This window comes from Manacus candei, unplaced genomic scaffold (genome assembly GCF_025592945.1).
Source record: "Manacus candei isolate 608988 ecotype Guabito, Panama unplaced genomic scaffold, ASM2559294v1 h1tg000028l, whole genome shotgun sequence".
Taxonomy (NCBI): Eukaryota; Metazoa; Chordata; class Aves; order Passeriformes; family Pipridae; genus Manacus; species Manacus candei.
Window position 1 is genome coordinate 44049527 of NW_026138076.1, and position 12561 is coordinate 44062087.

The 12561-nt window shown below is 44.1% G+C and overlaps 1 protein-coding gene across 1 annotated transcript in view; it reads right to left on the bottom strand.

Annotated features, from left to right (window-relative positions):
- Window positions 1-432: 432 nt before the first annotated feature.
- The window catches only part of AFF1 (ALF transcription elongation factor 1), a 74629-nt gene continuing 62500 nt past the window's right edge, over window positions 433-12561 (bottom strand). The window contains exons 13-21 of the mRNA XM_051790903.1: window positions 11891-12134; window positions 10796-10887; window positions 10039-10102; window positions 9050-9186; window positions 8223-8294; window positions 7561-7654; window positions 7415-7458; window positions 6380-6624; window positions 433-3887 (exon numbers count right to left, since the gene is read on the bottom strand). Coding sequence (XP_051646863.1) covers window positions 3766-3887; window positions 6380-6624; window positions 7415-7458; window positions 7561-7654; window positions 8223-8294; window positions 9050-9186; window positions 10039-10102; window positions 10796-10887; window positions 11891-12134 — 1114 coding nt within the window. The 3' untranslated portion in view covers window positions 433-3765. The remainder of the gene's footprint in view (window positions 3888-6379; window positions 6625-7414; window positions 7459-7560; window positions 7655-8222; window positions 8295-9049; window positions 9187-10038; window positions 10103-10795; window positions 10888-11890; window positions 12135-12561) is intronic.

Sequence of the window (12561 nt, forward strand, 5' to 3'; positions counted from 1 at the left end):
CCCTTCTCCCAGCACCAAGCCTTGCAACACCTCTGTGGCAAACACAGAGCAGGACGCTTCAGGGACCACTTTTGTGCCTTGTCCCCTGGTTTTCTTATTTAACTTGTTTGATTGTCTGAAACTAACTTATGGGATCTTCCTGTCAGGGAGTGCTCAGAGCCACACTCTGCTGGCTGTCAGCAGCTCATCCCAGTAAAGTCATCCCTGAATCAGTTTTGGGAGGATAGGAGGCAGATGTCCTGAGTTGTGACCCTCCTGCTACTCTGAGCACTCATTTTTGGTCATTAAGGAAAGGGCAAGGGGCAATAAACAGGGCAGCACTGGAAACAGAGATTCATACCTAAGCCTCATTCAGAAAGGAAACACTAAGGCCATTCAGAGACAAATTTCTCTACAAGAAGCTAAGAAGAACACAAGGAGTCTTGCAACACCTCATAACAAACATTCATTTGTTGTTTATTTCCCCATATGAATGAATCAACCATCAACCATCTTGGAAACTCCATCACACACAGGGCAGAAAAGGGTTATATACAAGTGGGACACACATCCCCAAAATAAGATGTACAGATTTATCGTGGGAACCAAGAGGGAGGGGAGAGGACAAAACCAAAAACAAGGACATTGCAGTCAGACTTTGACTTTCAAGAGATCTCTATCTCCATGTAAGTGGGGTTTTCAACTATTAAATAAATGGCATCTTAAAAATAGAACATTTGACAATTCCAACACATGTATTATTATTTCTTTTAAATAAATATTGCATGGAAATGATGCTTCTTTGCCACCATAGCTGCCTCCTTTCCTTCTGCAACTCAACCATCACCTCTGGTTTTCCTTGGATTAATGGTTTGCTTCTTAATGGCAAATGCTATTTCCTCCACTCTTATGTTTTGGTTTGTGTTTTTATTTATTCTTGTTTGGCTTTTGTTTGTTTTCTGTAAAGGCCTGAATAGGCCCAGACGAAAATGATGATTATCTTTCCTAACCCTTTGCAGGCCTCTGACCTGGCTCAAGGTTGAAATACGATGGCTTTTTAAAAATTACCTATTATTTAAACAGTCTTCTCTGTGTCCTGAAACAAAACATAGCTCCCTGCTATGGAGCTTGGTACTGATGCTTCCACAGATTGCTTTTGAAGTAAGAGCCCCCGAGTAGCCCCCCCACAAACCCGTGACACGAACTGCCCATGACCTCATTTCCTGCAAAGCCCAGGGGAGTTTGCCCTAGGAATGGGAGTAGCCCTTGTACAACCGACAGCTTCTGCAGAGCAGCACAGCACATGCTGTCTTTTCCCAGCTGGAAAGAAGCAATTATCAGGAATTCATCTACCTTCTCTGGGCATCTTCTTACTGGCTTGAGCTTTGCAAGGAGCAGGGCAACAGATAATCCCTATCTGGGCAGCTCAGGACAGGCGAGGACAGGACCTGGAGCACCACATGCTGAGCTGGATACAGGACAGGGGCAGCCACACGCCTGCCTAGTGGGTCCTGGCAGGTGGTTCTCCTGGCTGAAGGAAAGTTGTGAGCCAGTGGCTCTCCAATGGGAACTTGGCCTGACAGCAGGGAGAGACATGGGTGCACACAAAATGAAAGTACCAGAAGACCCGTGTCCCTGCTACACCTTATGCTTACCCTTAACACTCTGCTACAGTTCTTGCAGGCTCCCACAGTGGTTTTCAGGCTCAATAAAGCTTTCTTTCTTCTTTCCTCCTCAGCTGGTGATCCTAGAAATAGCTTTGTCTAAAGACAAAGTCAGAAGGCGGCATCGATCCACTAGTCTAGGATCGAGCTCCAAAGTGCACATTAGCCTTCAGGCTGTCTGCCCATCCCCATGCTTCCTGAGAACAAAATGGTTAATGCTGAGCCTCTCTCTGTCCCTGGCTCACTCCAAGCAGTTGATGCTCCAGGGAGGAGGAGTGCAAACGAAGTTCGATAGATAAAACGGGGAGGAGGGACACGGACCTTCCTTCAGTTTGTTAGGACAGCTCATCCCTGAAATGTACTAAGGCTTTTAACAAAGTGAACATGAAAGGACAGTCCCTTCAGGGTGTGGGAAGACCCAGCCATGATCCCAGCAGTCCTGCCCTGCCAGAGAGCTCCCTTGTGCTCGAGACCAGGGCAGAGCTGCAGCCACCCCCTCCCAGAGCTGGGATGACTCCAGGCTTCACTGTAGCACAGGCCATTTCTACAGAAACTACTTTGGGAAACGCAGACCTTTTGCTGATATTTATTTACTGCCCATTTTGATGAGCCTCAAACACATGAGCAGGTATTTTACAAAGGGCATACTGCTGCACGTGTGCAGAAATGTTTGTCCATCGTGAAATTATGTGGAAAAGGGAGAATTTTTTCTTGTAAACACAATTATTTTAAGATACTATCTTTCTCTTCACCACTCCCACAGGTCTGTCAGAGATAGGGTGAGGGATGTGAAAGGGCACCAGAGGGCTAAGGCACACTCATATATGAGGATGGCAGGATGCTGCTGTCACAAAACAAGAAATCTTTGGATAGAGAAGGGTGTCACCTGACTAAACACGCAAATGCCATGGATGTTGCCTTCACTGATACCGTGACAAGGAAAAAATGCTTGCAAACACTAATTATTCCCTTTCGTGTTCCTTTGACAGGTTTCTAAGTCACTGGGCCCATCGTACAGCGTGGCTGAGAAAGAGCATGTGAGTTCTGTCCCACATGAAGGAGACTCACTTTGGTACCAAATCTGGCTCTTAGATATTCATCGAGCCCCCCAATGGTTGCAGGTAAATATCCACATGCAAAATTTGTCTTATGTTCCACATTCAGCCTCTTAGTCCCTCGTTAATCAGAAGCGATTCCTCCCCATGGAAGCTCTCAGACTCAGAACAATGTCCAAGCAATCACACTGACCCAGTGCAGCTTTGCACCCCTACCCCCCAAAATGACAAAAAGCAACCCAACAATGAATCCTCATTGTGACACTCCTCAGAAGAGAGGCAGAGCTGTTCCAACCACACCATGTCATTTTGCCACCCCAGCTATGTTTGGCTTACAAGGCTGAAACTGAGCAAGACCTGTAGTAACACAGTTCGAGTGCCATGGGCATGGATGTGCATGAGAGCACGGCAAGGAGGACCAAAGCAGCGATGACTTAAAAAGTAAACTTGCAGCACTCAAGGCAGTGGGTTTCCCAGTTCCATCAGCTGGCTGACAAAAGCAAGAGGGTGAGGCTGGAAAGCAGGCAAAGCTGATCCTTCTGCTGTTTTTACTGTAACATAATGCTGTCCGGTGCTGATGAGGTTGCTACTTGCTCTCTGGGGAACAAAGACACCAAAGATTGCATCCGTGCTTGCAAAAACAACTTCTCTGGCACGTTTTCTGGGCACACAACTGCTGTAGGCTGTGGGATGTTGCATAACCACCTCTGGAGGCAGATGTCCTTCTTGTCAGCATCATGTGCAACTCTTGTCCTGCTGGTTATTTGTAATAGAAATGTTTAAAGACCATCAATACATTGGGCCATTCAGACAATTCATTGCACTTCATCATTTTAAAGGAAGGTGCCATCCTCCATCTCTTCTTTTTCAAGGCAGCAAAGTGCTACCCTAAAATAACACAGTTCAAAGGTTTTCCAGTGTAACCAGATAACTTCCAACTTTATTTAAAATATTTTCCCTTGCAGGTGCTTGTATTGAATAATAATAAAAAAAAATTAAACTGAGGCTGTTTCTGAGGCTTCAAAAGTGCAAAAAACTTCAAGGTATTTAACCACCTGGAGAACCAGTTAAGGCATATTTGCTTCCAGTCTCAGCCACTGTAATCCCTGTCTGATGTAGTGTACCAGGTCAGTCAGGCTACTGGTCAGTGCCAGAGCACAGGTCGCTCTGCTGAGTTCAGCAAAAAACTCTGGAAAAAAAGGAAGGGAGAAAGAAAACATTTGGTTGGTTTCATACAACAGGCACGTCTGACAGGCGAGGAGAGCAGTGAGGAGCAACAGTAGCAGCAGACAGTCAGTTGGCCAGTCCAGTTAAACAGTGTTAATGCAGACAGCTCAGCACTGTTGGAGGGCTGAGAAGTGTAACAAGGGCACCCAAGAGGAAAACACACCTGCACACGCATACACACACTGACCCACCTCCTCACGTGCTCTCGTTAAAGGACATCGAGACTCCATGGTAGGTGGACAAAAGTTTGGGTGTTCACACCACAGTCCCTGCTTCGAGCTTTCCCCAAATTTTAAACAGGCCAAATTTGAGTGTCTTTCTGAGTGACACCCAGAAGCACACACAGCTGCCATCAGACTGGTCCCTTTTCTGCATTCATCCTCAGACTTTGGAGACACCATGATTTCTCCACTGAACAGATTTAACAATTTGTGTAGCTTGCCAGGCTATACATCTGATTTGGACTGCTTATAGCTGAGCATGCCAGGCAGATCCCACAGTTCTCCTATCCCATCACCGACTTCAGGTATCATGCTCCTCCTCTAGCACAGGCAGGAGGAGGTTCTTGCAGCACATCTGAGCCTGCCATGAGGTGCTGGCCAGCTGCAAGTCCTGCTCTGTGCTGGCGATCATCTGTGCAGGTGACCACAAGTTAGGGAAAATTCTCACACCTATTCTTTTACAGTCACCCTTCCAAGACATTCCTGTATGACCAGCCTTCCAGTGACATGGCTTGCCCCAGTCCCTCAGTCTCTCCAGCCCCAATCGTGCTGCCTTTTCAGAAACCAGTCATTCCCAGCTCTGCTTTTTGACACACAAAGATTGAGGCTGCTTGGCTGTGCAAGCAACTCTTCAGAAGCAGAGTGCACAACACTTTCATTTTAATACTTGCCAATTCAGAAGCAGAGAACAGAAGTTTCTGTTTACTAAATCCATGTTTTAAAAAAGTTTGTTTACTAAACAACCAGTTACAGCCTCATGATTCATAGCACTGCTCTGAATTACAGCAAGGAGCTGGGTCCTGGTTTTGGACCCACCAGAAAGCACTTCAGCTCTGCACAAGTGACTCGGACATCAGTTACAACTGTTTTTCACTAACTTAGGATTTCCCTGATTAAAGGATCTTGGTAGAAGAAGGTCACTGCTCTTTCTTCCTCTTCTTATGCCCTATGAATTGCACAAAAGAAGCAAGGATGTGGTCTTTTATTTTATTTTATGTTTTCACTCTCTGTACCTCTTTATGTCTCTACACTACACTGAATATCAACAAGTTCCACTTCTCAAATGCCTCCTGAACAGTGACAACAATCACCAAGCCAACATGAGTATTTGCTGGTCTCCTGCACAGATCCACTCCCTTGAGAGTATTCACTACTCCAGTCATCATTCCCCTACATTGGAACTGGCCACACAGAGCAGCTTTTGAATTTAGTCTTGATTAATGCAACATTGTGCTCAGGCTGCCCTCCCACACATTTTCCTCTGTGACTCACTGCTCTGGCTTACTAGCAGCATCCCCTGCTGCTTCTGTGTGACAGTTTTTTATCAGCCTTTTGATGACAGAATCCAACATACTACACATGAACTGCTGCTGTGAGCATAGATTTGCTCAGAGGACAGCCAACAACTGGTTACTTTATTTAAAAGTGACTTGCAGTGCCTTTTGAATTTCAGCAACTGCCTCATTAGTGTTTTAGGGGGTTTTTACAGCCTTACAACAATTCAGCTAGGCACTGCTTATTTTCTTTTGCAAGTCTCCCAACAGGTCATGGCAATGCATCTCTTCGCCCACAGTGGTTCACAAAACTTTGTCTTTTATGAAAAACGACACTGCAAAGGCCACATGGGATGGCAGGTTACAGGCTGAATTGCACCCACCCTGTGGCTTGCACCACAGGACAATACAACATTTTTAACAAAAAAACCCATAAGATAAAAAAAGTAGCAGCAATTCTAGGAATTGCTACTGGCAAATACTGGGCACATGCCCAGCAAGGACTCAAATTTAAGTGCTGCTCAGCTTCTCTGCTAGGCAGAGAAGCCAGCTTAACCATTTTCAAGAGAAAATGACCTGGAAGTTTGACAAAAACTAAAACACAAGGCTATAGGCCAAAAAGATGTTTTTAAACAAAGTGAACCAACTCAGAAAAGCTCAGTGCCCGAAGGGCAACTTTTTGTTATGTTTCTTCTGTTACCATGAAGCAAATTGGCTGGTTTCCTGCACTTGATACCCTCATCCCTTAGCTCTTGGACATTTGAGGATGCCAAAACAACCTTTTAATTGGAACACTCACCAATATATCATCATCAAGTATCTCTGCCAATAACCTGCCAATATGCTGTGGCTGTCTAACTCAACATATTTAATGCTTGCTGCACTGAGTGATAGGATTTAAGCAAGTACACATAACCACAACACATGAGACAGGAAAGACAGAGGGAAAAAAAACTTACCCTTATTCTTTCTGGCCAGTGTATCAGCCTTTTCCCAAATTTCATATGCATGGAGAATATAGGAAGTGATGTTGACATAGGAAGAGGTGACACTTGAGATATGAGAGGAGACAGTGACTGTAGAGCCAACGCCGTTGCCAATGCCGTTGTGGCCAGTGCTGTTGCTATCATTTGATCCCAGCTGAGAACTCACAGAACCAGCAGGAGAGGGTATTGGAGAAAGAGGAGAAGGCAAGCCTGTGCTTCTGCAGCAGAAAAGAAACACCATCATGAACATTCAACTTCAGAGCTAAAAGTCTTTCCACAAGGCTGTCTTATGCCAGGAGCTATCCAGTATCATCTAGGCCTGCAGTGTGGAGTGGACTGTTGAAAAGTGAGATGCGTTCAGCTACAGCACAAGTAACTGTCCTTCGAGTGCAAGGCCAAGTTTTTGGAAGTGATTTGTGACTCTAAGGACTCCTCGCAACAAAAGAAAATGTGGGACCAGGCATTAGAAAGGGTCACTTCCAAAATCTACACCTGCTTTTGAAAGTCTTCACCAGATTATCCAAGCGTTTTTAACTAATGCTTTCCATTTCAGGCATGCTGAAGCTCCCCTTCCATGGAGGCTGGAGCTTTCTGACACCTACTCAAAGCAGCCAGGTCAGCCTACACACACTTATTTATAGGCCTAGGGAAGCTAAATGTGGTCAACCTCTCGCCTTCCAGACACAGACTGGCTTCATCACATCACCCCACCACTTCAACCAACCTAATTTTAGTCACTGGTATGACAGGGCTTCCACCACTGTTCTCAAGAGGACATTTACTTTCCTATGAACTGTACTGCGCAAGGTGGCCAAAAAACGTAACTGGAATCAGCACCGCTATTTAAGTCCAAACATCCCTCTCTCAGCCACAGAGCATAGAGGGGACAGATGTGGAGCCTGGTAGCTTTCTGCCAAGTGCAACTACCATAGGACACAGAAAAGTTTTTTCTTACTCATTATCATTAAAACACAGACACATGACACCACACAAGTTTTTAAACCTTACCTTGCAAAACCCGGAGAAGGTGCTTGTATTACTCTGAAATTACTCTGCAGCAAGGAATAAAAGTCTTGTTAGTTTGGGGCTGTTCAGCTGACATCAGGAACTACCACAGCCATCCATCTGGCAGCTTAGTAATACCTGTGCCCTACCTTGAAGTGGTCGTTCAGGAGCCTGGAATACCTCATTGCAGTGTCTTTTTTGTAACCAAACATTGCCATGTGCAGAATGGACTGGCAGCGCATGCTGTGAACAGAAACACACCCAAGTGTCACTGCTTGTGCTCAGCAGTCATCAGCCTTGTGAGACAGAGGCTGGCATACCTTAGCTGTACTGAAAAGCCAAGAAAGCTCAAAATTTCCTCCTCCTTCTGCTCATCTTAAAGACTTGTGAAAAAAAAAATCACAAGGGAAAGAAAGAAACGAGGAAGAGCCCTGTCTGTTCTTTTATATAAACAGGTGCCCAGCCTCTCAGAGGAGCCAAAGGCTGAGTAAGCCCCCGCCCAGAAGTGTCTCAGCCATGTCCAGCTACAGCTTCAGTTACATGGTTCAAACATGGGCAGCCAAATTGCATTCTTTCACCTTAGGTGAAAGCCCTTATGCGCTCTCAAGTTACAAGCAGATCAAATTTTAAAGCCTCTGCCTTGTGATCTTCCAGCTTACTTTAGAGATGTTTCAGTTAATTCTACTTTTTATATTGTGGTTTTTAACCTTGCATAACTCTAACTGCCATTCCTTCATCACTGAAAGTAATGGGTCTTTCTATCAAGTCTCAAAACAGAACATAAAGGAACAGAAAAAAAACAGCTACGCACCGTAACACAGCAAAGATTTTTCCATGTGGAGAGACTGAGGAGTCTGCAAATGGTTTCAATGTCATAATGAATCTAAGGAGACAAAATAAACAGAACCTTGTCAGTCATCATTGTGCTCTGAAGTCCCTCTGTTTATGAAAAAACAGTGCATGCCACTACCTCAAAAACCAGTCCAAAAGCCTGGAAGCCTGCCCTGAGTTCTTAGTCCTGGCACCAAGAACTTCTGTGTGAGCAGAGGACTGTCTCTCCAAATGCCTTGTTTTCCATACAGCAGGAACAGATGTGGCCCCCTATGTGACTCACTCTCCTCTTACACAAATTAAGGGGCAACAAGTAGATGCCCTGTGTGGGCCACCTACAGGCCTGTGGCCCAGAGAAACCAGGAAAAGTTGCCTTCAATCAAGCTGCAAGATCTTTGGGGCACAAACCATTCTTCCACATGACATACTGTTGTTTTGCTTTTTTAAACTGAAATACTACTGAGCTCACACGCACAAGCAACTGCAGATCTGGGTAAAGTAAAAACTACTTCACCTCCTCAATTGTCATAACCAGTGTCCTCTGGTGCACCTCAGCTGCCTGGCTCAAATGCTGAGGGCGATGTGGTGCTACCTTCTGATAAGCAATGCTGGAACATTTCAATGGATTTGCCTCTGGGGCCTCTGGATGGTCTGTACCTCAGGCACGTACAGCAACCCCAACTCCACTCCATGGTGGGAATCCAGAGGTGTCACAGTTGCAAACAAGCAATGCAACAAATCCTTCCCTTCCAAACATGTTACCAAACCAAATCCTTCCCCTCCAATCATGCTTTGAAAGGCACTTACTTGATGAGAACTATGGTGTCGCTGAGTATGCTGTAGGCTGATTTTGGTTCTAGTGCATCTGATTCTAAGGCAATCCCATATTCGATGAACAAAAGGGCAGCCTCTAGGTACTGAAAGGCCTTTCCAGTCTTGTCAGTCTATTGGGAAAAAAATACTCATTTTTAGTCCAAGACCAAACCCACTTCTCTCAAGTGTACTTGAATTCTTCTTTTCTCCCTGGTTAGGCAGCTTTTGAAGAAAGAAAAAGATCCCAGTCTGGCCTCTGGGTAACAGTTAGAGAGTTCTCAGCAGAATCCCTCATGTGATCCCAGTCATCACCTTTGCCTGCTCTGGCTATTTGTATCTCTTCCTCTTGCTCAGTGGTTTCCTCAAGTAATTTATTATCTTCATTTTTTTCAGATCTTATTGTCTGGTCTTGGAGGCTTGCCTTCTGAGAGGCAGAGGGGGCCTTCCCACTTCAGTATTCCCTCACTTCATTTTCCCAGGTAAATGGCAAGTAGCAAAAGGACATTATCTCATGGAGTCATAATTAGCAAAACAATATGTTCACCCATGCACACTGTTACACTGCACAGAACAGAGAAAACCAGTTAGATCTGCCAAGGAAACTTCAAAGTCTTGGTCACTAGGAACACAATAACTGTCAGGGTCCTGACTTTTCCAACTTTTTAAACTATCTGAAAACCAACTGTTCCATCTGTCTTCCAGGGACTATTTTATTGCTCTGCAAAAAAAAAAAAAAAAAAAAACAACAGGCCTGCTAACCTCAGACAATGTCGGTTCTGAATCCTGTTCTTTAGAGGGGTTTACACCAAGGAGAAATGCCTGAACATCTGGCAAATAAAACAGCCTCCCAACATATGACTTGAACATAGCCCAATGTGGAGTATGGAAGTCATGTTAGCCAGTGAGTTTTATTCCCATGCACACAGGTACTGGGTCTGGATGCAAGAGCTGGTTAACATTTCTAGCACAGGGCCAAGACTTACCATTGCATCAGCTTTGTGCTTCAGCCTCTGGGCCTGTTCAAAGTAGTATTCCTTTGAATGCTGTCTGAATTGGGGACAGAGAGGAGAAACAAATAGAAGAAGGGTAGGATAATTATCAGCTTTACTTTCATATCTAGAGAATGCTATGGGTCCAAACACTCTGTTTTATTAAGCCTGTTACAGCCTGATCAAACACACATTCCAATTATGATAATTACTAAATGAATGTTGTCTGCACAGAGAAAATTAATTTATTTCTTTAAAAATACATGTTGAAATAATAATGATAATTCATATTTAGAAATAAAAAACCACCAGAGGTTAGGCTATGGGAGCAAATTTATTTTCTCATTCCTATGGAAAGATAGTAGTTACGTCATCTGTCATTCCTCAAGTACAGTCCCATAAATACATTTTGATTGAAACATACAGTAAACTTGGCAGCACCACACACTCATCTGAGACCAAAAGACCTTGCATTCAAGTTATCTACTTACAAGAGAGATGATACCTAATTTCCAGAGTAGCTTCCCTCAAACCAAGAACTGTTGTAAACCTTTGCTTTGCTGTAAACCTTTGCTTTGTGGTGGGTGGGGTAACTCCAAGTCACCAGAAGCCAGTACAGGGTAGGTCTCACACATCTCTCTCTCTCTACTCCCAAAAGAAGAGCTCATGAAAAAGTAGAAGGGTGTCTGCAGGGCCTGCCTTGTCTCACGTCTTGAGAAATACAGATGAGGGGTGTAAAACAAAAACTTACTTTTCAAACTTGAGTTGAGGTCTTCTTGGCTTGGAGGTACCATTTGGCAAAAAAGGCACTGGGAAAGGCTTTGTGTCATCCCTTGCAGATCCCTGAAAAAGCAAAGAGATAAACCTGGTTAAAAAGTTATGCTTAAACCAATTCCAATGCCTGGTTTTCCTAAATTTCAAGAGAAAATGTTTGTTTGTCCCAGGCATAGACTACTGTCCAGGATCTCCCCCTCTCACCTTCTTCCCCAGTAACCCCTCAAATAATGGAAATGGAAGCTTGGCTTCTGACCTGACTGCTCATAATACTTAACACCATTCAGACTTTTCCCAAGCATGGAAAAATTCAGTTTCCTTGCACAGGGGCTAGGAGAGCAATAAGGCTGTTTTTTTCAGGGCCACTAGCCAAGGCAGGAATGGGTAAGATCTGTTCACACTTATTTCCAACTAAACCACACAACAATTGCTGATTCTCCATTAATTACTACATTGCCAGGAAAAAGAAAGCAGTTAAAAGCCTGTTAATACAGCATGCACAATCTGGCTTAACACAGACACAACATCATCCTAGACCACACACTCCAAGCCACTAGTCAATAGCCATGTAATTGAATTTTATAACCCAGAAATGCAAAGATCCAGCTGTAAGGATCATGAACAATTTTGTAAACAAGCTGTAAAATATTATACCTCGGTGGCAGTCAATACCCCTGGTTGCTTGTTTCTTATTTTTAAGCAATGCTCTCTTTCTTTTTATAAACACACATTATTTTTCCAGCAATATTGTATTTGCAGTTGCCTACAATCAGAAACCTTGACTAGCATAAACATGAGAATTATGCCTTTGGTGTTTACGTGGTCACTCCTTCTCACTGTGTTTCACTGGTGAGATGAAAACAGATGATGGAAAGTCACAAAGAAATTACCAAGCAGGCTTTTGGGCTACCAACATAAGGTCACAGATAGCCATTACATGCTTCCAAGAGCTCTCTCTGGTGGCTGGTTTATCTTCCTTTCTTTTTCATATCCTTAGAGTATGTTTCTAAAGAGAATCACACAGCACCCACGGCTCGCAGGAAAGATCCCACCGGTTACCCTGGACACCTACTTTGATGCCCTTTGACAGTTCTGTATGGTTTCCCTCCACTTTCCTGTGCTTGGTAGACAGAGGATCCTTGTGGTTGCTCTTGTTCCTGGCAGGGTTATCCGTGGCAGGCAGATCATCAGTGTCGGTTTTGTGTTTCTTTTGGGCCATCTTGGTTGACTTTGGTGCAGGATGTGCAGTAGATGTGGGTGGCAGTGCTGGGAGCAACATATCTTTCTTCTGGGTTTCAAATGAAGCTTTTGATGCTCTGCAGATGGGAAGCAAATTCATGAATATGATGTACATATACGTAGAGATTTTTTAAAAACTTATTTACGTCATGTACCAATTCTGTTTAAATTCCTCTGGATGTGTGAGATGTTTTGTTAATAAAAAGAATCCAACAAACATGTTGGAGCTTCAGGGACTTCATTATGTATTAGATACCAAAGCTTCACCTACCATCAACATACAAATAAGTTGCTTTTCAAAATAAGCCCCAGAACTTGTCCTCAGAGCAAATGCAACCAGAATACCAGGATGTTGCAAAAAAAGGCATCCCTCCAAAACAGCCCTCATTCATTTTCACTGAATGAAGGGGTAATTATGGCAACTCAAATCCCTGGGACAAATCACCCAACAAGGCAAATGAGCTGCAGCACTCCTCCTCTCCCCCTTTTGGTAGACAGTATCTT